This window comes from Cyprinodon tularosa, unplaced genomic scaffold (genome assembly GCF_016077235.1).
Source record: "Cyprinodon tularosa strain WSP-4 unplaced genomic scaffold, ASM1607723v1 ctg180, whole genome shotgun sequence".
Lineage (NCBI taxonomy): Eukaryota > Metazoa > Chordata > Actinopteri > Cyprinodontiformes > Cyprinodontidae > Cyprinodon > Cyprinodon tularosa.
In genome coordinates, this window is record NW_024038609.1 from 221,656 (window position 1) to 249,494 (window position 27,839).

The window sequence follows — 27,839 nt, forward strand, 5'->3', positions numbered from 1 at the left end:
TCAACTCATCCATCCATTAGCTGACACACTTTATCCCAATGTGCCTATCTCCGGCTGTCTATGGGTGAGAGGCGGGGTCCACCCTGGACAGGTCGCCAGTCCATTGCAGGCAACACAGAGAAAAACAGGACAAACAACAATTCACACACACTCGCAAACCTAAGGAGAATTTAGAGAAGCCAATTAACCTAACAGTCATGTTTTTGGACTGTGGGAGGAAGCCGGAGAACCCGGAGAGAACCCATGCATGCTCAGGGAGAACATGCAAACTCCATGCAGAAAGACCCCGGGCCAGGAATCAAACCCAAAACCTTCTTGCTGCAAGGCAGCAGTGCTACCCACTGCCCCACTGAGCAGCCCCACAATCATAACTCAAACAGTCTTATTTTTAACTCAAATATCCCATATTTATTAGCTCCAGGGCACCACTCTGATCTATTTAGTTTTGACAGACTTAGACACTACCTGTGTACAGTAAGAAGAAGCTTTATCGCAGATAATTGCCGTCAGTCAACCCTGTCAGACTAATACAATACCACTTTGTGTAAGAACTACTTTGTAATGACAGCCAGTATTTTCATTCATCCATCCATTTTCCCCGCTTAGTCCTTGTCAGGATCCTTGTGGGGCCGGTGCATATATCTGGCAGTCTATGGGCGACAGGTAGGGTCCATCCTGGACATGTCGCCCGTCTGTCGCTGGGTAACACAAAGACACACAACCATGCACGCGCACACTCACACCGAAGAACAATTTATAGAAGCCAGTTAACTTAATAGTGATGTTTTTGGACTGTGGGAAGAAGCCAGAGTACCCAGAGAGAACCCATGTACACACAGAGAGAACATGCAAACTCCATGCACAACGACCCTGAGCCAGGAAACGGACCTAGAACCTTTAAAAGTGTGCTACACACTTCTCTACCGCGCTGCCTGGGCCTGTATTTATTCATTTAGCAAAACAACAACCGCACTGTTTACACTTTGTCACAATACTGTAATACTTCCAAGTCAATGGAAGGAGCAATCTCAAATCTGGGGAGTGTTGGCCTATTGCAGGGGTGTCAAACAGGTTCCAGAAAGGGCCGTGTGGCTGCAGGTTTTCTTTCCAACCAAGAAATAACACACCAGACTCCATTCACCTCATCAAGGGAGTTAAATCCAAACATGATGACTTGATGATATAAATGGAGTCTGGTGTGCTAGTATTTTTGGCCTTGTGGGTTAGAACAGTGTGCTTGTCCTCTGAGAAGGTTGCAAGTCTCTGGTTTGATTCCCACAGCCTCCATTCTGGGTTCCCGAGCAAGACCCTTAAGGTGATGGGTTAAATGAAGAGAAAAAATTTCCCCGTTGTGGAAATAAGGATTTGTAAAGGGATTTACATTTTTTTTTTATGTACATATCACTTTACTGTACATAAAACACCTTAGATCTCTATTCTTTATTTTTTACATATTCACTGTATCTATATAGATGTATCTATATAGATATATATATATGTGTTTAAGCCTGACATTGTATGCTTAGTTGTTTGATGCACCTTTTGCTTCTATTAAAGTCCTGTTGTTTATTGGTGATATGTTACAAGTGAATTTCTCCGTTGTGAGATCGATAAAGTCTTATCTGATTCCTAGACTGACCATTGGTCCAGTAGGATCCTCCCCTCTGGCTGTTTGAGCATTCTCATCAAATCTGTGCTGTCAGATATTGATATCCTGTGATAGTTGCTTTTATTTCACTTTTTCTGGACATTAATACACTTTAGTAAAAGTTTTTTTTTATTGGTCAGTTTCATTGCTCAGGTGAAACACAGTGACAGCTTTTTAGACTTCACCTTCTATGAAACAATCAGCAGTAATTCATGAAGTTCTTTATGTTTTTTTTTTTTTAGTGATCTGAGATACACAGATTAAGTTAATTAATCTAACTGCTGCTTTCTGGGCATGCCAACATTAGGAGAAAAGATCAATTTTCCTCTTTAAAGAGTTTTCAGCTTCTCTTACAGTCAACAGCTGCCACCTAGTGTTGAATCTGGATACTGTAGAGATCTTTAGGAAATGTGATGATGGACTTCATAGAGGATGCAGGTAGAACTGTAACATTATATCTGATGGGATTTAAAGTCTAACAAATATTTTGTTCAGAATGCTTCTTTAAGTTAAACCAAAACAGCAGTTCCAACACCCAGATAAGAACCATCAGATCTTGTAAGAAAAACCATGTCAAGGTTTTCTGTTCTTCTCTCCGGTTATTTTCTTTTGTCTTTTCTAGAAGCTGCAATGAAATGCAAACCACCAGTTATAAACAGTACATAGATTTCTGTTGGGGACAGACAAGTCCCTGAAGGAGACAACAGGGTCAGGAAAAACATACATAGGCTTCAGATGATACCAACTCATCCAACAAAGAGAATGCTGGGATTATGTCTGTTGATGTTTGTTAGTCCACTGCTATGTTAAAATATATCTGTCCAGTAGTGCATGTAGAGCAACGTTTTTAAGGGAAATTGGGCCCCTAATAAAAAGCAGTTTGCTAGTTCAGAGGTTTTATTAGAGGGGGGATAGAGGGGCCTCGGCAATTTAGAGAAATGAGAAAATAATATGGCCAAAAAATATTTGGAATCAACTATATATATATATATATATATATATATATATATATATATATATATATATATACATACATATATATTTTTTATAAAAAAAAAAAAGCCATGATATTTAAAAAATACTGTATTGAAAAACCTCCCCAAAAAAAACACTTTATAAAACCCAAATGTTCTTATTTGCTATTCCAACAAACAAAAACAACCTTTAGGTAAAGGATAACTGAGAAAAAAAATGTCCACAAAATAAATAAAGGCGTTTAATTAATACAGCATTCAGAAAAAGAACCTACATTTTTGCTGGACGGATGTCAGCCATCATTTTTAGGACCTCTAAAGGCAACAATTGCTGTGCTGCTCAGAAAAATGTCTCCTACCAGGTGGATCTTCTTTTTCTCCATCATATTTCTTCTTTCTCTCTCTGACCATTAAAAGAAAATTAAAAACAATCCGCTGGATGTTGTTTCCAAGTTTGAAGATGTTTCGCTTCCCATCCAGGAAGCTTTTTCAATTCAAAATGTCAGGAACAGCGTTGAGTTCGAGGTTTAATTTTCTTTTTTTGGAATGACTATGACCTGTATGACTGAGAAACTTCATCAGGATATTTCTCTCTCTCTGATTGAAAGCTCATCTTCCTCTTCTTTAACTGTTAAACTTTCAGTGGCCTCTGTCACACGTGACCCTTCAGGTCTCTCCTTTCCTCTAATCTCAGTCTTTTCTCTCTCCTGATCATTCATGTTTTGTCCCTTCTATTTAGAAATCCTCAAAGCAGCTAAGTTTATATCATATATAATATAAACATATTTATTATACACATATTGTCAAGTGGGGTGGAGGTTTGACAGGACCGAAATGCAGACACAAAAGCTGAAGTGGTTTCTTGAAAATTTAATAACAAAAAAGGGCAACAGGAGCAAAAATCCAAAAACGTAAATCCACAAAAATCTCAAACTACTGAAAACCAGGAATACTCACAGCAAGGCAAAGAAACAATGGCAAACCAGCAAAGAGTGACTGAACAGGAGGAGAATATATTGGAGAGAGAAACAAAGACCAGGCTAATTAGCAGATTGGGAGCAGGTGTGAACAGAGGAGGCAGGAATGGAAAGATAAGACTGACATAAGAGGGCAAACAAGAAATTTCCAAGAACTCAAATACAATCAAAAATTACTAGAACACAAAAATGGAAATAAGACCAATGAAAACTCAGAGATAAACAAAAACCGTGATACATATATTTCTAGTACATTAATGTATGATTTGAGGGGCTGTATGAGGCTTCTGAACAAACAAGGGATTAGTAATTCAGAGTATTCCAGTGAAATAAAAGTAGGGGAGCAGGTGGGGACAAGGCTCTACAGCAGGGTGAAGTCCCCCCTTCCCATGTGAAGGAATGCTGACATGGAGTGCGTCTACATGTGGACAGTGACATGACGTTTGGTACTAACCAACATAAAGCCCTGCCCTCCACTACTCCAGCATTTGAGAGCTTCATTCTTCAGTTCTTTGTTATTATCAGCAGTTTATTGAAAAGTTTAGTTTTCTTTGGAAATATACTAATTCAATTTGGTTCAGTTTATTTCTATAGCACCAATTCACAACATGTCATCTCAAGACACTTTACAATTCAACCAGATCATACAGTCAAATTGATTGAAAGTTTTCTATCAAATGAAAACCAGTTGATTGCAACGACTGATTGAGTGCAATGCAATCCCTCATACTAAGCATGCTTGTAGCGACAGTGGAGAGGAAAAACTCCAGTTTAAACAGGAAGAAACCTCCAACAGAACCAGGCTCAGTGTGAGCAGCCTTCAACTGAGGCCGACTGAGGTTTAAGAGACAGAAGCAGAGATAAAGAAAGACGCAGAGATACAAAGGAAAGTTAATAGAAAGTTAAATCAGGCCAGTTAAACAAACATAATAATAACCGAGCAAGCTCGGGCTGGTAATCTGGGATGGGCCGGTCCTAATTTCAGCCTGCAAGGGCCGGCTCTCTTTAAATCATTCCTGTGACAGTAAATAAGTCAAGGAGCTCAAGAAGTACTATAATGTTAACTACATAAATTATCCATGCAGTATATACAGTTCTTACTTGTCATGCACAAGATAATCTGCCAATGGAATGAACATTTCTACCCTTACAATAAGATAATTAGATATAAGCACTTAGAATAATACATTTATTTTTTTACTTCTTTTAAATGTAAATTGTCTTATTCTCACCTACCTGCTCAATTCAAGAAAAAAAATGCAGTTGTTATAAGAAACCAATGACTGACATAGATTTATATTTTTTTTTGTGGTGAAATGGGAGTTGTTTGAGTGTCTTGTATAATTCTGGCAATGTTCAGTTTTTGTTTGTTTTTTGTGCTTAGAGACCCTGAATACCTCACAGACGCATACATTTTGCACTTTTCCTGTTACAGGCTTCCACCCCGCCTGCTCAGACTGGCCTCTCTCCTCTCTGTGAATCTGAATAACTGCCTGACGCTGGATGCTTTGGGGAAATCTGCCTATATTAGAATATGCGGTAGAGATGACTGTACAAAGGTTCTGCACGCTAGTCTGATCATGCACTTGACAGCTGCTGCACGGACGCTGGCATGGCCTGTTGAACACCAGCTTGGTGGGCATCATGAATGTGAACGGCTCCCCAACTTCCTGACAGATTTCACTGCGTTACCAGGCGGCCCTCGGCACACAGAGGAAAGGAGGGGTCAAAGGTTGCAGCACACTGTGTCACGGCCCAGTGGAGGCTGACATGCAGAGAGAACCGGTCCTCTCCAACTGCACTCTTCATCTCAGGATGCAAAATTAGATCCATTGGAGCTTCATGAGAGATTAATTTGACAGCCAGCCTGTCAGACTATGTGATGCGGCAGCGAGTCACCTCTGCAGCACGCTGCTCACATGTGCATGTACAAACTGTCAGGGTGTCATGGCTACAACAAGATAGAAATCACAGGAGATGAAGCAGATCTGGGATTATTCATAAACAGGAAAACAAGCAGAGGTGTCAAGTAACGAAGGACAAATACTTTATTAATGTACTAATGTATTAATGTATTAATGTATTAAGTACACTTTTTAGGTATCTATACTTTACTACATTACTTATTTTTCTTCCTACTTCTGACTTCTACTCATTACATTTTCACACAAGTATCTGTACTTTCTATTCCTTACATTTTTAAAACAAACGTTACTTGTTACTTTTGGCTTCGGTTTAATGTTTATAAATGTTAATTTCGCGTCATGTGCTCCATCCAATGCAGATCATTGGCTCCATCCACATCTAGTGAAAACTAGTGTAATGGGATGAGTCATATAACGCAAACACTCATTAGTTAGCTAAAGGAAATCATCAGAAGCAAGCAGGTGTTCTTCAATCTGCTAACGTGAATTGTCTATGCCATGCTACAATGAAGGATTCAGAAAAAGATGTTGAAAGGTCTGAAAGGTCGGACACAGGCGAGAGCGTATCGGGAGATGGAGACCAACAAGACCTCCCTCATCCTTGGCCCTTTCTCGAAAAAACTTTTTCAAAATAGATGAAAAATTGAGCTTTCAATTCATATAGTGGCATCTGGCTGGTTCTTTTAAAGGGTACTTTATACTTTTATACTTTAAGCAGTTTTTGGAGTAGATACTTTTTCAATTTTACTTGAGTAAAAAGGTCAAGTTGATACTTCAACTTTTACCAGAGTGTTTTTAAACTGCAGTATCTATACTTCTACTTAAGTAACAAATGTGTGTACTTTTGACACTACTGAAAACAAGCCCTTTGCACAGTCAGGCAAAGTTTTCCTACTTATTTATTCAGATTCCTCTTTAATTTAAGAGCTTAAGATAATTTAATATCTCTATTAAACAATCTCTATTCATCAGTCTTATCAAATAAAACTATAAAACCAGGAGACGAAGGCTACGAGCTGGTAAATTTAAGAAAGACCACATTTCCCACAAGGCTTTTCGTTCTGCGCATGCGTTCTTGTACCTTAACGACATGAACGGTTGTTTCCATTAGCAACCGTGATTCTTAGCGGAATAAAGTATTTTTCAAAGGTAAGAGACTTTTGTAAAAGTACACAATATGCTAAATATTGATGATTATAGTAAAATATACATTTATATGTTTTGAAAACGTCATATATGATTTATAATATCTGATTAATGTGAACGTTAGCTGCTTTAGAAACGTTAGCTGCGACAGCTGTTAGCTTCAGTGTGATGAGATAAAGCAGAATAAACCTGCAGCAGCAGCTTCATGATCACAATAAAAAGGTAAATCCTCCTTCAGTTATAGAGGAAGTTTATAAACTGAAGAAATGGTGAACTTTTGTCTAAGATTTAAACATTTAAACCGGATGGATAATCAGCAAGATCCACTTAAACTCTGGAAAAGTAGTGAATCTTATTAATGTGTTTACAGATTCAAAAAAGTATAACCTCGGAAAATACTGTATTTCTTCATCTTTTTTCCTAAAGATTCTTCTATTCAAACTTTGGCATCAATTCATTGATTACTCCACTTGTTATTAATCAGATGATTTTATTTAGGCACCATTTGTAGAAAAATAAACCGCCTCTCCAAGCTATGTTTATACAATAAGTGTATTCCCTTCTTTGCAGAATATAGCCATGCTTTTTTAAAATAAAAACTCCCTGGAGGCAGACCTGGTCAGCAGTTTATTCTTCATGTTCATGTTAGGAAAACCTTTCTTTAATAGGGATGCAATGAATTATTGCATTAATCTATTTTTTTATTTCAGCCTTTATTTTTGCAGGTTTTTTCATTAAGTTCCAAGATCTTATTTAGAAGAGATCTTTTTTATAAAATACAAAAAAAACATGCACAGCAATAAAACAAGCAATTAAAAGATTTGATTTAGTTTAAATACCGGTAAGCAAATCTAAAGTTGATTGTCCTCATCATCCAAGGATTAAATAATAAGATTCAGTTTTCTTGTGCATAAAGATGATGTTTCCATAAGACGAAGGGCTAATTCAAAAAAAGTTAAAATCAGTCCACCAGACTTTTTTTCCAAGTTTGAAGACTTTTCGTCTCCCATCCAGGAAGAAGGAAAGACGAAGGGCTAAATATTCTTTGCACATTATGCTGTATATTATATTTCAACATTTATTATTCCAGATGTATTAATTACTGACTGAATAAACAAAAACATGTTTTCTACATATTATTAAACTTTTTTATAAGATATAGAAACAGGGGAGGGGTGACCATTTAAAAATTATTGGGGTCCGAATAAAGAAAATGAACACCAGCAAAGGTCCGAAGACATTTTTTATTATAATCTGATACTTTAAACGGAATTTAACTCTGAAATAAAATGAAGTGTTTATGCATCCCTGTTATACAAGGACTTTTTTAAATAAAAAAGAAAAAGTACAGTAATAGCAAATTTTTTTCCATTTTAAAATTTAAAGTGTTCTTTTTTTAAGGTAGAGAACAAAAATCCTTCAATTTGGTATAAAGACAAGTTCCTTATTCACACATATTATAAAACACCTGAACAATTTTTAACAAGTTTGCTATTTTTTTCTTTGTTTTTCCTTTCTTAATGTTCGCAGTGGGCTTTATGCTGCCCTGCAAGGCTTTAAACCTGGGTTTGAATGGAGACTAAACCATTCTAAAGCACATATCAAGGAGCTCATTTTGAGCTTGGATCCATATTTATTTTTAATGTTCATGGTGGAGAATCCTGCTTCACAGCAGCAGGTTGAGCCAAACATCCTCTAAATGTGCAGGGTCATCTTTGAGCACGCCATTTCACTTTTTTTTCACCAGTTTACCACAGTTCTTCCAGCAGTCCACACTTTCTCTGCTCTCTTTTTCTCTTCGTCTTCTCCTTCTTTCCCATCACCCGGGTTGCCACAAGTTTGCCTGCTGTGTCAAAAGTAACAGCAGCTCTGATTGACAGCAGCTCATTGGCTAATTTGTATCACATGTAGCCTGGTGCCGGACGCTCTGGAGGGCTTTACTGTACAAACAGGAGAAGCGGCTCAAGTGAAATTAGACACTTTCATCAGACAACATGCAATAATTTATAAATGTTTTCAATCAGGTTGGGTCCGGATTATCCAGCAGGTGGGTCCAGATCCGGACCGTGGTCCGCTAATCCATGACATCTGCCCTAGGGGAACAGTGGGCTGCCACTGTGTGAGCACCCGGGGAGCAGTCTGGGCTTAATGGTCTGGCTGAGGCAGACAGAGTGGAAGTCCGTGGGAGTATGTGGTACCTGAACTCAAAACCTTTGAGACCTCAACGTGATGATAAAAACTGTCTAAAACTCAGATAGAAACTGCATAAAACGCTACTTCTGAACACCAATTTGAAACAACAGTGAAAAAAGTAACAGATAACAATCCTAACAATAGTTTTAACTTTTTGGGCTCCTCCTCCCAGCTGTTTATGCTTTCTTCTTTGTAAATCTGACGCTTAGACAGAGCTATAGCAAAGGTTTGGAGAAAAGAACAGATTTTAGAGAATTGGATCGGTGCTGAAGTTCGTCTGTGCCTGAACTCTGAGGGTTTAATGAAAACTGTGTTGATTTTTCAGACTGAAACATGTCGTTCGTTCACGATGAGACATCTGCAGATCTCCCTGTCAGAGACATCGCTGTCAATCTGTCCCGCCTCACCGATGCTCCTCAAGGTGAGGATGCTCTGCTCTTCCTGTTTCCACTGCAACCAGCAGCTGGATCTTCCCTTAAATCAAACTTTCCCAAAACTGTGTCAGAATTTCCAGTGATCTTAAACATTTCTGCAGTGATAATCGTTCTGTTTCCTTTCACTGAAACCTGAGATGAGTGAAAAGGTCGTTCCCGTTTCCTCTGACAGATCCGTCTGTGCATCAACACGCTCGGGAGCGGCTGAACGTGGGGAAGCTGTCCAGGGAGGAGCTGGAGGACCGCTTCCTGCGAGTCCATGAGGAGACACTGCAGCTGAAGCTGCACATTCACAAACAGGATGAAAAGATTAAGAAGTGAGACAATCGCTCCACACAGATATCATTAAATTATGGCTGCGTTCAAACTTATCTGTTCCACATAAAGAGGAAATATAAAAAAAAGTAAAATGAATGAATGTAAAATGAAAATGAATGATAAAATGAATGAAACAAAATTTCCAAGTTAGTTTTTTTTTTTTGTCACTAACTATGTCTCTTAACAGGTTGGGAACAAAGCTGATGAGGCTGGTGAAAGACCGCGGGCGGATGGAGCAGCTGGCTGCAGGACCAGCACAGCCTCCATCCAGGTTCCGAGATGTGGAAATGGAGGAGATGGTGGAGGAGCTCCAGGAGAAGGTCAGAGGGCTGCAGGCGGAAAAAGAGGGGCTGAAACAGCGCCTCCTGGTGGCCAAACACCAGCTCCTCAACTCACAGGGCAGACGGCAGACGCAGTATGAGCACGTGCCGTCCCGGGTGAACTCTGGCATGAAGAAACTCCGAGATGATTCCTCATCTCTATCACCTGCTCGTCACAGAAGTGAGTCCAGGCTGCCTGCACACAGAAAGAAGAATATGAAGATTAAAAGGAGTCATAATGGACCCGATTTATTTTGATTGAAACTCCTGGAGCCTGGATTTTAGCCAGTTTGGATCATTTGGTTCTGTTTGGTTTCAATCATTTCATTCCATTTAGTTTGGATCATTTTATTCTGTTTAGTTTGGATCATTTGAATCTTTTCAGTTTGGATCGTTTGGTTCTGTTTGGTTTGGATCATTTGAATCTGTTCAGTTTGGATCATTTGGTTCTGTTTGGTTTGGATTATTTGTTTCTGTTTAGTTTGGATCATTTGAATCTGTTCAGTTTGGATCATTTGGTTCTGTTTGGTTTGGATCATTTGGTTCTGTTTAGTTTGGATCATTTAAATCTTTTCAGTTTGGATGATTTGGTTCTGTTTGGTTTGGATCATGTGAATCTGTTCAGTTTTGATCATTTGGTTCTGTTTAGTTTGGATCATTTGAATCTGTTCAGTTTGGATCATTTGAATCTGTTCAGTTTGGATCATTTGAATCTGTTCAGTTTGGATCATTTGAATCTTCTCAATTTGGATCATTTGGTTCTGTTTAGTTTGGATCATTTGAATATTCTCAGTTTGGATCATTTGGTTCTGTTTGGTTTGGATCATTTGGTTCTGTTTGGTTTGGATCATTAGGTTCTGTTTGGTTTGGATCATTTGGTTCAGTTTAGTTTGGATCATTTGAATCTGTTCAGTTTGGATCATTTGAATCTGTTCAGTTTGGATCATTTGGTTCTGTTTTGTTTGGATCATTTGGTTCTGTTCAGTTTGGATCATTTGAATCTGTTCAGTTTGGATCATTTGGTTCTGTTTAGTTTGGATCATTTGAATCTGTTCAGTTTGGATCATTTGAATATTCTCAGTTTGGATCATTTGAATATTCTCAGTTTGGATCATTTGAATCTGTTCAGTTTGGATCATTTGAATATTCTCAGTTTGGATCATTTGAATATTCTCAGTTTGGATCATTTGGTTCTGTTTGGTTTGGATCATTTGGTTCTGTTTAGTTTGGATCATTTGAATCTGTTCAGTTTGGATCATTTGGTTCTGTTTGGTTTGGATCATTTGGTTCTGTTTGGTTTCAATCATTTCATTCTATTTAGTTTGGATCTTTGGTTCTGTTTAGTTTGGATCATTTGAATATTCTCAGTTTGGATCATTTGGTTCTGTTTGGTTTGGATCATTTGGTTCTGTTTAGTTTGGATCATTTGAATCTGTTCAGTTTGGATCATTTGGTTCTGTTCAGTTTGGATCATTTGAATCTGTTCAGTCTGGATCATTTGGTTCTGTTTAGTTTGGATCATTTGAATCTGTTCAGTTTGGATCATTTGGTTCTGTTTGGTTTGGATCATTTGGTTCTGTTTAGTTTGGATCATTTGAATCTGTTCAGTTTGGATCATTTGGTTCTGTTTGGTTTGGATCATTTGAATCTGTTCAGTCTGGATCATTTGGTTCTGTTTAGTTTGGATCATTTGAATCTGTTCAGTTTGGATCATTTGGTTCTGTTTGGTTTGGATCATTTGGTTCTGTTTAGTTTGGATCATTTGAATCTGTTCAGTTTGGATCATTTGGTTCTGTTTGGTTTGGATCATTTGAATCTTTTCAGTCTGGATCATTTGGTTCTGTTTGGTTTGGATCATTTGGTTCTGTTTGGTTTCAATTATTTCATTCTATTTAGTTTGGATCATTTGGTTCTGTTTAGTTTGGATCATTTGAATATTCTCAGTTTGGATCATTTGGTTCTGTTTGGTTTGGATCATTTGGTTCTGTTTAGTTTGGATCATTTGAATCTGTTCAGTTTGGATCATTTGGTTCTGTTTGGTTTGGATCATTTGGTTCTGTTTGGTTTCAATCATTTCATTCTATTTAGTTTGGATCATTTGGTTCTGTTTAGTTTGGATCATTTGAATATTCTCAGTTTGGATCATTTGGTTCTGTTTGGTTTGGATCATTTGGTTCTGTTTAGTTTGGATCATTTGAATCTGTTCAGTTTGGATCATTTGGTTCTGTTTGGTTTGGATCATTTGAATCTGTTCAGTCTGGATCATTTGGTTCTGTTTAGTTTGGATCATTTGAATCTGTTCAGTTTGGATCATTTGGTTCTGTTTGGTTTGGATCATTTGGTTCTGTTTAGTTTGGATCATTTGAATCTGTTCAGTTTGGATCATTTGGTTCTGTTTGGTTTGGATCATTTGAATCTGTTCAGTCTGGATCATTTGGTTCTGTTTAGTTTGGATCATTTGAATCTGTTCAGTTTGGATCATTTGGTTCTGTTTAGTTTGGATCATTTGAATCTGTTCAGTTTGGATCATTTGGTTCTGTTTGGTTTGGATCATTTGAATCTTTTCAGTCTGGATCATTTGGTTCTGTTTAGTTTGGATCATTTGGTTCTGTTTGGTTTGGATCATTTGAATCTGTTCAGTTTGGATCATTTGAATCTTCTCAGTTTGGATCATTTGAATCTTCTCAGTTTGGATCATTTGGTTCTGTTTAGTTTGGATCATTTGAATATTCTCAGTTTGGATCATTTGGTTCTGTTTAGTTTGGATCATTTGAATCTTTTCAGTTTGGATCATTTGGTTCTGTTTAGTTTGGATCATTTGAATCTTTTCAGTTTGGATCATTTGGTTCTGTTTAGTTTGGATCATTTGAATCTGTTTAGTTTGGATCATTTGAATCTGTTCAGTTTGGACCTTTTAGTTCTGATTAGTTTGGATCATTTGGTTCTGTTTAGTTTGGATCATTTGAATCTTTTCAGTTTGGATCATTTGGTTCTGTTTAGTTTGGATCATTTGAATCTGTTCAGTTTGGACCTTTTAGTTCTGATTAGTTTGGATCATTTGGTTCTGTTTAGTTTGGTCATGTGATTCTGTTCAGTCAGCAACATATAAAGTCATTCCGTATCTGTCTTTTTCAGGTATGCGGAGTTTTGAAGGCCATGGGAGGCCTCCAACCGGCAAGCTGCCTCGATATGGACACAGCCTGCTTGAGGAGGCGAGGGCCGAGATCCGTAACCTGTGGGTTTCTCCTGCTTTGCAGCAATACTACCACTGAACCTGTAATGAAGTCTGTTTGGATCCCTGCTGATTGAACGGGATTTTTTTTTTGTTTCTGATCCAAAACTGGATCATTTTGTTCTTTAGTAGCTCAGTCATATAGACCTAACCAGCTTGTTACTCTGACCCGTGGCGAATGAGTAGAATGAATGCGTAGTAGAATGAATAGGTTCTGAGAGCAGTTTCAGATCCATTGTAGGAAAGGACTAAACAATGTTGGGACTTTAAGGGATTCTCTAAAATGTCAACTAGAAGCTCGGTCAGAAACGTGCCTTTGGTTCCGAAATAAACAGACATTTGATGTTTCTTCAGAGAGAACGTGGTAGAGTCTCAGCAGAGTCACATGGAGGAGCTGGAAGCTGCGGCAGAGCGGCTGAGGGAGGAGATGAGGAGGAAGGAGGAGGAGTTCGAGGAGAAGCTCCTGCAGGCCCGACAGCAGCAAACTTCCACTCTTAGGTTTGTTTCTTCATGTGTTGTGTTACCGCAGCCTGAGCAGGCAGACTTAAACACAGCCTGTTTTCTTCCCAGGTCACAGGTCAATAGCAACACGTCGATGATCAGGCTGCAGAAGCAGCTGGCCGACAGATTCAACTCCGTGACGGAGCTGGAGGGCCGGTATCGGCTGCTCCAGGAGGTGAGAAGTCTCATCAGATGGTCTTAAAGGAATAGTACACCCAAAACATGATTAGCCTTCATTTTCTACTCACCCTCATGCTGAACAACACTCTGGAGTACTTTTTTGATATCTCAAATGCATCTGGAGATCTGGGAGGCTTCTTGCTGTCTGCTGACATTCAAATAATGGAGGTCTATGGCGCCCGAGGCAGAAAGGTCTATAAAAGTCCACAAAAAACGTGTCAATATTCCTCCATACTGCTCGTCCAATGTATTCCAAGTGTCCTGAGTGGGTAGCATCCAGAATTTACTCGAAACGAAGTCATTTAGAATGTTTTTAGAGCATAAACAGTAGTGTATAGGATTTCCTGAAAGCGCGTTCACGAGTCTACGGAAACCGCGGCAGACCAAACCAGATGAAAGTGCGCATTCAGCTCGGCAAAGAACTCATGCTCTTCCTCAACACTGAAGTCCTCAGACATTTTTCTTTCGTTGTTTCTTTCTTTGCACAGGTAAACAGCACATTTCTTCTTCTACGCTTGCATTATCTGTAGAGCAGACGCTGAATGCGCACTTTCATCTGGTTTGGTCTGCCGCGGTTTCCGTAGACTCGTGAACGCGCTTTCAGGAAATCCTATACACTACTGTTTATGCTCTAAAAACATTCTAAATGACTTAGTTTCGAGTAAATTCTGGACTCTACCCACTCAGGACACTTGGAATACATTGGACGAGCAGTATGGAGGAATATTGACACGTTTTTTGTGGACTTTTATGGACCTTTCTGTCTCGGGCGCCATAGACCTCCATTATTTGAATGTCAGCAGACAGCAAGAAGCCTCCCAGATCTCCAGATGCATTTGAGATATCAAAAAAGTACTCCAGAGTGTTGTTCAGCATGGGGGTGAGTAGAGAATGAAGGCTAATCATGTTTTGGGTGTACTATTCCTTTAAAGGTGATAGCTGCCTCCCTGTCAGTAAAGGAGGTACTCACACTCATTCTGCGCTGCTCCTCAGGTCCACTGATGCTAACTTTAGTAAATATTTACCTTACCTGTTCAGAAGGAAACCAGCAATCTCCCTGTGCATTCTGAGCCCTTTTGCTTCCTTAAGTTGGCACCAGCTCTCTAAATCTTGACCAATATTCTCCTCCGTTTTAATTGTTTTTTGTTTGGTTTCTTTTATTTAGTCTTAGAAATGTAACCTAGAGAAGAAATCTTTTCTCAGCTCTACCATGTAGCTACTAGGATTGGAAATGACTTCAAACGCAGAAATAATAATAATTGTGCTTTATTGATCTCCCATTGGAGAAATTTACCTTTGCATTTAACCCATCCCCTTGGCGAGCAGTGGGCTGCCATTGTGCGGCGTCCAGGGAGCAGTGTGGGGTTAAGGGATTTGCTCAGGGACCCAGAGTGCAGGCTGTGGGGATCAAACCGGGTACTTGCCACCTTTTCAGAGCACAAGCGCACTGCTCTAACCATTAGGCCAACACTCCCTCCCCCTAACCAGTAGTCAATATTTATAAAGTAATTATTCGTATACTTTAAACTTTTTTTTAGTAAAATAAATTCTTTATTATGCAACTTTCTAGACATTCTGTGGATGGATTATTAAAAAAAAATATTGTTTTGAGGAGAAAGATATAGTTGTTAGTTTTAAGCGCTTTTCATACACATGCTAATCAAAAGTGTTTTACAGGAATACAAGAGAATATTATAAAAAAAGGAACTAATACGCACATTCAAATAATACATTCAGAAATAAAAATAACTAAATGTATATTTAGAACAAATGAAATCATAACAGGACAGAAATGAGCTGATAAAGTGATAGTTGAACCTCAATTCAATTTTAATTCAGTTTATAGCATCAATTCACAACACATGTCATCTCAAGGCACTTTACAGTTCACTAAATCATACAGTTAAATTGATTAAAAGTTTTCTATTTAAGGAAAAGCAGTTGATTGCATCGACTGATTGGCTTGAAGGCAATCCCTCCCACTAAGCGTGCTTGTAGTGACAGTGGAGAGGAAAACTCCCTTTTAGCAGGAGGAAACTTCCAACAGAACCAGGCTTAGTGAGCGGCCATCTGAGTTCTTTAACAAACAGAAATTTAGGGCAGTGATTTAAGCACGGGGTTAAAATATTTTAAGCATCTGTTTATCCAGTTTCTTTTAATATTTACAAATCAGAGGTCGACAGTTAACAGTCAGACCGAAGCAGGAATAGGTTCTGTTGGCATAAGGTTTCTGTTTCAACGATTCAAACAGAGTTTAAAGATTTCCTTTGGTCAAACCTGGTAGCTGAAATCTCTCACTCTGCTAGAAATGTTTGGTCGTAGCGCAAGTCAAAGCTAACATTTAGCATCACAGCAGGAAAAAACAGGCTCACCTTTGTTTTTCAGGCTCAGCAGACGCTGAAGGCGAGCAACGATGCAGCGCTGGCGAAGGTGGACGATCTGAAGGCTCAGCTAAAAGACGAGAGGATGAAGAATCTGGAGATGGACAGTAAACTGCAGATGGTCAACATCAACAAGATCATGGTGGAGCACGTGAGAGGCTTTACACCCCCTGAGCTGTTATCATGGTTACAGGCACTGCGCGACCGTGCTCAGTCCTCTGGTTTACTGACACGGGCTGTCGAACAGTTACAGGAGCGGATCAGTGACCTGGAGCAGGAGAGGGAGCTGCTGAAGGAGAGCAACAAGGACCTACTGGAAAGGTGAGGAGGGGCACAGGTGTGGATGGGGACAGGTGAGGATGAGGGGGAAAAGTGAGGAGGAACACTGGAGTGGAGGGGACAGGTGTGGAGGCAGATGGTGAGCAGGGGAACAGGTGAGGAGGAGGACAGGTGAGGAGGTGGGGTGGTTTCAAATCTGTAAAGTGAAGCTGTGGATCTTTGAACTGGTCCAGATTGTGTCAGGGCTTTATTTCAGCGTCTCTGTCGCGGCTGACCTCAGCTGTGTCTCACCGTCTCTGTCCGCAGCGCCTTTGATGTTTCCCAGCAGCAGAAGTGGCAGCTTCAGGAGCAGCAGCTGAAGCTGCAGATCGTTCAGCTGGAGACGGCGCTGAAGGCCGACCTCGCAGACAAAAACGAGGTCTTGGACAGGATCAAGACGGAGAGAGGTGTGTCCCCGTCTCGCTACGTCTCAGGATGTCTGTGAACGTTGTAGACCAGGGGTCAGGCTGAGGGCTCCTTTATGGTTAATGAGTCATAGGAAGGGCCACCAGTAGTATGAACCGAAGGGGTCAGCGTTCACCTAAACTTCTTACATAAAAATTTTTTATTGATTCTTTTTATTGATTCTTTTCATTTCTAATCTTCATTTCTAATCTAATCTTTTAGATGTTGTTGCTCCTGCTCTAGATGATTAATATGATGAAATGCTTGATAAATGACTAGAAAATAAAAGCAGCAGAGTAAAATAGCATTTCAAACTTACCCCCAGATTCCACATCCTCCGCCAGCACTCCGCTCCGTCCCGCTCATGTACGTCGTGCAGAGTACTTATCTGTCATGTTAATCAATGAGAAATGTTCCACATCCACCGCTACTCCTTTGAAAGTCACCATCCACATTCGTCTTCTCCGTCCGTCACCGTTAAAATACGGAGCTGAGCTATTTTTTTGCTCCACTTCGGTCCGGCCAGGTCAAGATCCCTGTTGCAATTGTAGCAAACAGGAAAAAGAATGTTGAGAAGATCCGGTTTAACTACTTAAAATATGGGCACGACATTTCGGTACAGTGAGGCAAATAAGTATTTGACCCCTTGCTGATTTTGCAGGTTTGCCCACTTACAAAGAATGCAACAAATTACAATTTTAATCAAATATACATTCTAACAGTGAGAGACAGAATCCCAAAGAAAATTCCAGAAATTCACATCATATGAATTTATAAAAATTGATAACCATCTGATGAGGAAAAAGAAGTATATGACCCCCTACCAAACAGCAAGTATTCTGGCTCCTACATGCCAGTTAGTCTTTCTTTAAGACACAGCCCCAATCCCAACCAATTATCTACATCAAATGCACCTGCCTCACCTCGTTACCTGTATAAAAGACACCTGTCAACACCCAAACAACCAGCATCCAATATCACCACCATGGGCAAGACCAAAGAGCTTTCTACGGACATCAGGAACAAGATTGTTGATCCTCACAAGGCTGGGATAGGCTACAAGAGAATCGGAAAGCAACTTGGAGAGAAAAGATCAACTGTCGGTGCAGTTATCAGGAAATGGAAGAAGCACCACACCACCGCCAACCTCCCTCGGTCTGGGCCTCCACACAAGATCTCGCCTTGTGGGGTGTCCCTGATCATGCCAACGGTGAGGAATCATCCCAAAACCACAAAGGGGGGAACTGATGAACCAACTGAAGGCAGCTGGGACATCAGTTACAAAAGAAACGGTTGATAACACACTACGCCGTCATAGATTGAAATCCTGCAGCGCATGCAAGGTCCCCCTGCTCAAGAAGAAACATGTACAGGCCCGCATGAAGTTCACCATTCACCACCTGGACGACTCAGAAGAGGCCTAGAAGAAGGTGATGTGGTCAGATGAGACCAAAATAGAACTTTTTGGCCTCAACTGATCTCGTCGTGTTTGGAGGGCAAAGAACACTGAGCAGAGGCGTGCACAGACATTTTGGGGGGCAGGTGCTCAGGAGGGGGGGGAGGGCACTTTTTAGCGCACGTGTAACACTTAATTATAAAAAAAAAATAAACGCATGTTGAATGAAATTTGACTTTTATTTGTAATATTCTCTAAACGTGAGTTTTCAATGGAAAAAAGTCACATCACCAACAGAACAGACTAAAGCATACTTCTTTCATCTGGCTCATCTCCCTGTTTTCCCTCACCCATCTGCTCTCCCTCATCCTGGTCTTTTTCTGTCTCTGTGTCTTCCCTGAACTCTTCCTCATCTCCTGTCCTGTTATATGTTGATGGTATAGAGCTTCCCTGCTGTGACTGGCTACAATATATTAATAATAACCATCATGACAATAATAATGATAATAATGATAATAATAATAGCTTTAACAAATATGCCACATTAGTTTAAATAATGGGCTATTAGGGCAACATGACTGGAAGTCTTGTCACGTGGATATGACTTATGGTAGCCTACAAAATATTAGCTATTTTAATACCTGCTGCACAAACCACTTAAAAATAAAATGTGAACAGCTTTTAAGATTTTTCATTATGATTAACCCGCCTTTCTTGGCATTGTGCTGCAATTACTAAATCAATATACAATTAAGACAATAAAGAGACCAAAATGTGTTAATTTATGTTGCCTAACAAAACCTATACAACAGAAAACGTTTGTCTTAACACATAGATTTGTACAGAAGAGGATTAGGGCCACTGAAAAAAAAAAAAAAAGTTAACTGATTTTTAAATTTTATTTCAGTTTAACATGGGAAAAAAGTCAGAATTCTGACTTTTTTATTGTCAGAATTCTGAGATTAAAGTCAGAATACTCAGCAAAAAGTCAGAATTATGAGAAAAAAGTTAGAATTATGAGATTAAAGTCAGCATTCTGACTTTTTTCCCATACTAAACTGAAATAAAATTTAAAAATCAGTTAACTTATTTTTTTTTTTTTCAGTGGCCCTAATCCTCGTCCGTAGATTTGCAATTGCAAACTCTACCAAAATTATTTGTAGCCTATGTGGTCGTCCTCACGTTATCTGTCATTGACTTGGGCTACAGTGTAAAACTTTCAGAATCAGAATCAGGTTTATTGCCATTGTTAGTGAAGGAGTTCACAAACTAGGATTTTTTTATGGTACAATCGTGCAACATGAAACATATAATATGGAATAGGTAAATAAAATTATAAAAATATCTAAAAACTGTGGGTATACGTCATGCAATAAAATAGACTAATGTATACACTTAAGATAAAAATATGGATATAAAATATAAAAAGTAAAATAGCATCTTACAAGGAGACAACTAGTTTATCTGGTGACCAGTCGGCAAAATGCGTGTTTGGTGCTGCTGAATGAGACATTTTAATGCACAACAAAATGATTTAGCTTGATCTGTATATTACCTGGCTAATGGGGCACGGGAGAAGCAGCCTGTCAGCGACCGTTCCTGCTATCTGAAAACTGCTATGATGCTGCGCATCTGGCATGCCCTGCGGGCGACCGAGCGAGTTCACGTGACAAAGGAAGAGAGAGAGGCTGGTCGGGTGTGCGCAAGTAGGTCGGTCATTTCGGGGCATTGTTTCAGTCGTTTTTAATGGCTCAGGTTTTCAAAAGATCATTTCAAAACCGACCTCAGTAAAATCTTAATAATATTAATAATAATAAAAAAAAAAAAAACGAGTTTCAAAAGGGCATTTTCATTGATAGAGACACTGAGTACTGAGACACTGAGTACAACCCAAAGAACACCATCCCCACCGTCAAGCATGGTGATGGCAACATCATGCTTTGGGGGTGCTTTTCAACCAAGGGGACGGGACAACTCCATGGTATTAAGGGGAGGATGGACGGGGCCATGTATCGTGGAATTCTGGAACAACATCTCCTTCCCTCAGTGAGAGAGCTGAAGATGGGTGGAGGATGGGTGTTTCAGCACGACAACGACCCTAAGCACACCGCCAAAGCAACAAAAGAGTTGCTGAAGAAGAAGCACATCAAGGTTCTGGAGTGCCCTAGCCAGTCTCCAGACCTGAATCCAATTGAAAGTCTTTGGAGGGAGCTTAAAATTTGAGTTGCCAGGCGACAACCTGGGAACCTGAATGATTTGGAGGCTGTCTGCAGGGAGGAGTGGGCCAATATCCCTGCCAAAATGTGCACAAACCTTTTCACCAACTATAAAAACCGTTTGACATCTGTGCTGGTCAAAAATGGCTTTTCTACAAAATATTAACATGCTGTTTGTCCAGGGGGTCAAATACTTGTTTTTCCTCATCAGATGGTTATCAGTTTTAATAAATTCATATGATGTGATATTCTGGAATTTTCTTTGGGATTCTGTCTTTCACTGTTAGAATGTACATATGATTAAAATTATAGATTGTTGCATTCTTTGTAAGAGGGCAAACCTGCAAAATCAGCAAGGGGTCAAATACTTATTTCCCCCACTGTAACTAAAATTAGAGATTTATTCTTATATATTCCACAAAACAAAACATGTAATTAAATGATTGGATGTAAACTGTTGGTACTTCAACATATCAGCAGCGGCGTAGGAAGCGGGGGGACGGGGGGGACATGTCCCCCCCAATATAAAAGCCAGGTGGATATGTCCCCCCCAAAAATTGTACCGCAAAATATTAGATTTTGACAATTTTTTAACTATCGTGCTTTTATTTTGAAGGCGCAGCATAGCGTTACGTCTCTGTACTCCCCCTCCCCTCTGTGAACTGTTGAGTGTTTGAGCACTCAGAGGGAAACAGCGATACAGAAAGTCAGAAACTTGTTAATGAGGTAAAATGGTCTGTCGGGAATGCTGCTATGAATATTGCTTATTTATAACGTCTTGTTGTCAGTTCACTTTCATATATAGAAACTGAATCTTTTTGGTTTAGGCATCTTAGTCTTGTAGGAAGAGGATTAGGGCCACTGAAAAAATTTAACTGATTTTTAATTTTTTTTAGTTTAACATGGGGGAAAAAGTCAGAATTCTGACTTTTCTCAGAATTCTGACTTTAATCTCAGAATTCTGACTTTTTTTTCTGACTTTTTTTCCCAGATTTCTGACTTTAATCTCAGAATTCTGACTTTTTTCTCAGAAATCTGACAGATGATTAATATTTCTAATCAGTTTACAGTTTTTTTTGGTGGGGGGAGGGGGGGCTATACAGATATATAAAAACAAGAAGGTCTACCTAAAAAATAACCAGAATATATGTTTAGAGTAAAGATTGACTAGTGTTTACACAAGCACACAATTTCAAATCTGCTGAGCTTGCTGTGCAAGAAAATGTAAAATATACGTATAAAGAAATATAACAGGAAGTACTGCTAAAACATAAACTAAATGTTAAATAATGTAGATATTGTTTTAAAAAATTCTTCAGATTTGGAAATTTGGAAGGAATACATAATTTTGAAATTAATCCACAAATCTGGTAAAAAAAATAAAATAAATAAATAAAAAAGTTGCACTTTTTTACTTGAGAAATTTGTTGAATAACTTCATAATTATGAGTTTAACTAGTTGGAGGTAATGCTACACTTCTCTGCTTCCTGTCCTGCTCATAAAAGGTAAACATTATAAACCCACCATTAATTTTCTACACTATTTGGAAAACACAACACAAATGTAATATAACAAAAGTATGTTTAACAACAAACATGTTAGCATCAAGCCATAGCCATGTCTCTTTTAGAGACTAGCTCTCTTGTTTTAATGACCTTCTGCTCCTCCATTAATGAGGGGACCCCTCGGGCACGTAAAAAGTTGCCTAATTCTGTCATTTTCCACCAATGTGTCACTGGCCATCTCAAACAACTCACATCTTTGTCAGTGAAGCTGAGTGCTCCACATCTCTGCCTTCATGGTGCCCATCTACATTAAGATCCAAAATTCTGAGAAAAAAAGTCTTAATTCTGAAAATAAAAGTCAGAATTCTGACTTTTTTCCCGTATTAAACTGAAATAAAATGTAAAAATCACTTAACTTTTTTTTTTTTCCAGTGGCCCTAATCCTCTTCCGTAGTCTTGGGCTGATCACTCATCCAACATTTAACTGCTAACTTTCTCTAGACGTTTGCCACGCTAGCCAAAATGTTTTTTTTATATATTTTTTTTTATATCTCATTTCAGTACAATGCCACCACCAACTAAAAGGCTGAAACAGCAGTAGGACTTACTCAGATTTTTTTAAAAGAGAAACGTCAGTGTGAGTAACAGTCACCTAACACAACTTGTGTTGAAATTAGCCCGGTCTGGGCGTGAGTTTTACGAGGATTTTTTATGTTTTGCATGGTTTTGATTCGCCGAAATGGACAGATGTTATACCTGCCGCGCTCCTGATCGTTAGTTAACCACAGGGAGAATTAATTTTAATTCTTAGCAGCGGCGGTCGCATTGGTCGTGCAGCGGACTGCTGCACAACCACTAATTAACCAACTAATTAACTTCTGCACCTTTATTTCCTCAAACTGCTGGCTCCTCTTTTTAGACTATAAACAGATTAACACAACATTGACAACTCTGTAGTTTTCTCTGTTCTGTACTGCAAACTGGAATTAAAGGCGCCATTTCTACCAAAGGTCTGGACAGACTGGCCACCTGTCTAGGGTGGACCCCGCACCAGCACCTCCCGACCCCACTAAGGGACAGGGTGTACAGAAAATGGAAGGATGGATGGATTTCTACCAAAGGTTGATAATGCGTTTTTGAACCAGATGCTTCAAAGCGCCCTGTCCATAATTCTTCAACACACCGTCAGCTCCCTCTGTCAGTCAACCTATATAAATTCATTTTTGACCATTATTGCAAGTTTGACAAAATAAAACATATCAAACTTTGCACTTGTGTGGCCTACTGAATTGTTTTGATTTTCTAGTGCGTATGCAGACACTAAATATGCCAAGGGCTGAAGCCCTTGAAAGACATCTCCCTTTGCTTAATAAAAGACTCCAGTCATTTTGTTTGGTGATATGCTCACATCTTATGAACAAATGCATTATGTACATTTTAAATGCATTATTTTTGCAAACACATTTATAAAGGAATAAAGTAAAAGATTAAATAGCCTTTTTTTTAAGTAGCGTACTTAAGATATGTTTCTGTTGAATATTTACGAATCTCAGATTTCCGACATGTGTCCCCCCAATTGTAAACATATTCCTACGCCCTTGCATATCAGGAAGCAGATTTCTCGTCTTGATCTCGTCTTATTTATTTTATACTGAGAGGCCTAAAAATTTAATAAAATTTGTTCACAACAACTTCCAAGGGCGCATCTGAAAACTTCAAAACAAACCTCTAATCGCGGGCATGGATGAAGAGATGCTGGGTTTGGAAGTGGAGAACAAACATAGTTCATACAAGCCAATGTTATGTGATCCCTGTTACAAAAATCCACAACAAAGAGAAAATGGGTCAGAAACTGCACATATGCTAGATGCTGATGGGGACTTTTTTTTAATTTGTCACATTAAATTAAACATTCATTACCGCATGTTTTGCTCATTTGAATTTAATAATAATATCACACATGCTCTCCTCAAGCTCAGAGGAAGTCGGAGGCTGTAGGCTTTCCTTCGCGCAGGCGGTCTGGAGCGGGTCGGTTATGGAGGTTGTGAGATTTCAGGGTTAGCCCACTGCTGAGTTGTTCTGTTTTCAGAAGGTGCTGAGTGCCCCATGTGGTCCTGAAGGGCCCTTTGGTGCCAGCAGGCACCGCCTCGGTCACACCTGTTCACCAGTGTGAATTGGTCCGACCTGATGGAAATCATCACGCCTTTGATCGTTTCAGATAAAAACCAGCAGCTGACAGAAGAGAATCAGAAGCTTCAGATGAAGTTCCTGGAACAGAAGCAAGAAGTAGAGGAGCTGAAGGAGCGTCTGAAGTTCTACGGCAGGGTGAGCAGCTCCTCCAAGCTGGAGTTTTCACATGGTAAATAAGCCAGCCTTATGTTCCTATCTGTGTTCTTTAAGGAGAAGGACTACAGCGCGGCTGAACTCACAGAGGCCCTGCTGCTGATTAAAGTCAGTAAAACATCCAGCATCACCTTGCAGACGCATGGCCTCCCATGAGGAAAATAACGTCCAGATCTTTTCTCAGAAGCGGAAGTCCCAGAAAAGCGGAGATCTGAGCTTCATGGCGGAGGTGGACGAGGACGGGAGCTCCGTCAGAGAGCTGAGAGCCGCTCACGCTGAAACTATCCAGGAACTGGAGAAGACCAGAAACCTCCTAAACATGGAGAGCCGGATCAGTAAAGACTACAAGGTGGAGAAAATTCACGGCCACCAGGAAACAGATTTATCTTTTCTCACCTGCTGAAAAAGTTTGTCTGCTCTCTGTCCTGCTGGTGTCCAGGTGGAGCTGGAAGCCGCTTTGAGGAAGATGAGCAGTGACAAAGCTGAGTTTGAGCAGACGCTGGCGCGTCAGGCTCAGCTGCTGGATGCCAGAGCTGCCAGGATCTCCAAGCTGGAAGGTATTTATCTAAATATCTACCTGGAGCCTGATGTACTTCTGTAGATAAACCCCGTCAGAAATATCTGAAAATTCCACATCTCATCAGGAATCACAGAGATCCTTAAAGTGCCCTAAACCAGAGAGTGTTAACCCTGTTGCTAGGGGCGACGCAGATCCAATCACTGTGTTGATTTTGTTGACGATGACAAAATTATTTCAGAGACGCTAATTTTTTTCATGACGATAACGAAAACTGGGGAGCTAAGCATGGATCTTTGATGACAAAGCATGAATAGTCATAGGTTTGAGTTTTCGTCAAGGAGATGAGACTAAATAAACATTTGCGGGTGGTTGGTCCGACATTTAAAATGCATCATTGGGCTTTAATCTGTTAGACAAGTTGAGCAGTGTCAGCTGTGCTGCTGCGTCCTGTTTGGTCACGCAGCTCACCTGGCGTGCAGCGGTGCAGATTCTGCATGACCACAGATGGATCATGGCAGCAGCATCAGGGGAGAAAATAACCCATAATGGTCCGGTACCGCATGTTCAACTCTGACAAACTCTTCTCTGATCTTCCATCTGTGCTTGTGCAGAAATATGTCTTTGCGCGCGTAAAACCGAGTCTGTGCTTCACGCTCCACTCTGATGGTTCGCTCTCAGCAGCATGGCTCTTCCTGCTCTCGCTACTTAATAAACTACATGTCACTGATCATCCTCTTCAAAGCGTAAAAAAACCTTTAGTCTAACTATTAAAATATTATTTCTTCCAGCTCACAAGAGGTGATACTAAACATTCTTTAATTTCTACCAAAAGGAATCCCTAAATTATATCCAAATACAATATTTCATTGCATAGTGTTTATTTTTGGATAATGTGCCTGATGAAAAGCTACATAGATCTTTGAATGTTTCTCTCTCATAGTTCTCGTTTCTATCTATAGAAATATGATAGAAATATGATATAAATGTTTCCTTGTATTGTCATTAAAACATTTTCTATGTTTCCTTTGAAAATTTCAACATTTTAGTTGGCATATTCATTGAGTTTAGGTCTTGATTGCCATGGCATTACAACGCAATTATGTAGGTAATTTTTTTTATATCAAAACCCAGTGAATTTAAATCTACTTTGACCTCTGAGCAAAGGGGGTTAAAGTATTTAAGGGGAAAAGGAATGTTTTTTGTTCTTTGCTTTTTTGGAGTAATGAAGATTTTATTGATCTGTGTGTAATGCATAATTCAAAGTAGATCAGGAAAAGTTTGCTCTGGGATGGAAACCTTGTATGTCTAAAACTATTCCTTTATCGTACATCTTGTTAGCTTTTCTGTCGCGACATTAACCAATATTATGTGTTGAGCTAAATCTACTCTTTTCACAACTTTTGTGAGAAACTTTTATATAAAGTAGGGCATTAATTCATGAAAAAGTTCATTTGAATTCTATAAATCAAAGTTTTCTGCCCAACAGCACGATGAACTGCATGGCATTCTATACCAGCAACTGTAGTATCTAGGCTAGAGCTGTCAGTCTGGTAAAGAATCTGCTTGTTATTCAAAATTGTAAAAGTTAACATTTTTGCAAACTGAAACTAGACTTAAACTTTTTTAAGTTCTAGTCGACTAAAACCGACTAAAATTATCACATATCTTAATGACTAAAATGGGACTTTCTAAAACTAATAATAATTAGACTAAATCTAAGATGGCTGTCAAAAACAACACTGTCCAATCAATGATCTGTGATTGATTTAATACAAGAAACCAACGATTGAGAGAAAATAACTGGTTATAGATTTCAAAATAGATTAAGAAATGTTTGTTATGAGGAAAATCAGCTAAATTAAAGCAACACTGCGTGACCTTTGACCCTTACATTAGAAGTACATCATCTGGTTGCCCTCTTACAGCTCATCTCTTCATGTCTGGTTAGATTTCTAACTTTTTAGACCAATTTTAGTCGTCATTCACTGAGATCAGCCTTTCTGTCCTCATCTCCAAATAATTGATTTTGGATGATAGTTTGTCCTCTCAAAGCCTCCATTATCTTCATCTGAAGATTTCCTTCTGCTTCCCAGATCAGCTCAGAGACGCTGCTTACGGCACCAAGACTCAAGTCTTCAAGGCAGAGCTGACGGGGGAAGATGAGTCGGGGTGCTTGGATGAGGTCGTCAATCTGGAGCGTGGAGAGAACCTCCTGGAGCTGCAGATAGTCGGAGCCACACTGTCTCCTTCCGCTCTGAAGGTTCTCAACGACGAAGATCCCTCTACCTTCTGCACCTACTCCTTTTACCTGTTCGAGCCGCACTCCACCCCAGTGATGAGTGGCCGCTGTCCTAGATACGGTTATACCTCCAAGTACGTGGTGAGCATGGACGACCCCTTCATGGACTACCTGCACAGGTAAATCAGACACCTGGAGATGACTGCTGGTTTTATTTGTTTTTACACCTTCAAATCACTCAGATCAGCTACTGGAAGCTCGGTGGAGATTAAACTTTTGTTGTCGCAGCTCATAAATTATGGAAAAGAGAGACTCCTCCTCTTCTTTTTGACTTAGTTGTTGATTTATTTTGATTTTGTCAATATCTGTGACATTTTGTTTTTCCATCTGTTTTTTTGGCACAGGGGCTCCGTCACGGTGGAGCTGCATCAGGCGCTGGGAGTGGACTGGAGGACGCCGGCGGCAGCTCAGCTCAGGCTGCATCAGCTGCTGGAACAGGAAGGAAAGGTTTTCGGCAGCATCCCACTGGTTGGTGAGGGACATACCTGTGTATTTATCTAGGTCAGGGTCAAGTTGAAAGGTTCGGTGTAGGCAACTGGATGTAAAGTTCTCTAGAAGACGTTTCTCCTCACATCCAAGAGGCTTCTTCAGTTTCATCAGAAGTAGG

At 39.6% G+C, this 27,839-nt stretch overlaps 1 protein-coding gene across 1 annotated transcript in view; it reads left to right on the top strand.

Moving 5' to 3' along the window:
- The first annotated feature begins 6,592 nt into the window (after nucleotides 1-6,592).
- rpgrip1l (RPGRIP1 like) overlaps nucleotides 6,593-27,839 on the top strand; it is a 46,238-nt gene continuing 24,991 nt past the window's right edge. Inside the window, exons 1-16 of the mRNA XM_038282215.1 lie at nucleotides 6,593-6,673; nucleotides 9,189-9,284; nucleotides 9,470-9,614; nucleotides 9,803-10,116; nucleotides 13,071-13,170; nucleotides 13,522-13,665; nucleotides 13,738-13,843; nucleotides 16,234-16,380; nucleotides 16,477-16,550; nucleotides 16,815-16,954; nucleotides 24,289-24,395; nucleotides 24,471-24,521; nucleotides 24,598-24,762; nucleotides 24,853-24,970; nucleotides 27,027-27,351; nucleotides 27,577-27,704. Of these exons, the coding sequence (XP_038138143.1) occupies nucleotides 9,197-9,284; nucleotides 9,470-9,614; nucleotides 9,803-10,116; nucleotides 13,071-13,170; nucleotides 13,522-13,665; nucleotides 13,738-13,843; nucleotides 16,234-16,380; nucleotides 16,477-16,550; nucleotides 16,815-16,954; nucleotides 24,289-24,395; nucleotides 24,471-24,521; nucleotides 24,598-24,762; nucleotides 24,853-24,970; nucleotides 27,027-27,351; nucleotides 27,577-27,704 (2,152 nt within the window). The 5' untranslated portion in view covers nucleotides 6,593-6,673; nucleotides 9,189-9,196. The remainder of the gene's footprint in view (nucleotides 6,674-9,188; nucleotides 9,285-9,469; nucleotides 9,615-9,802; nucleotides 10,117-13,070; nucleotides 13,171-13,521; nucleotides 13,666-13,737; nucleotides 13,844-16,233; nucleotides 16,381-16,476; nucleotides 16,551-16,814; nucleotides 16,955-24,288; nucleotides 24,396-24,470; nucleotides 24,522-24,597; nucleotides 24,763-24,852; nucleotides 24,971-27,026; nucleotides 27,352-27,576; nucleotides 27,705-27,839) is intronic.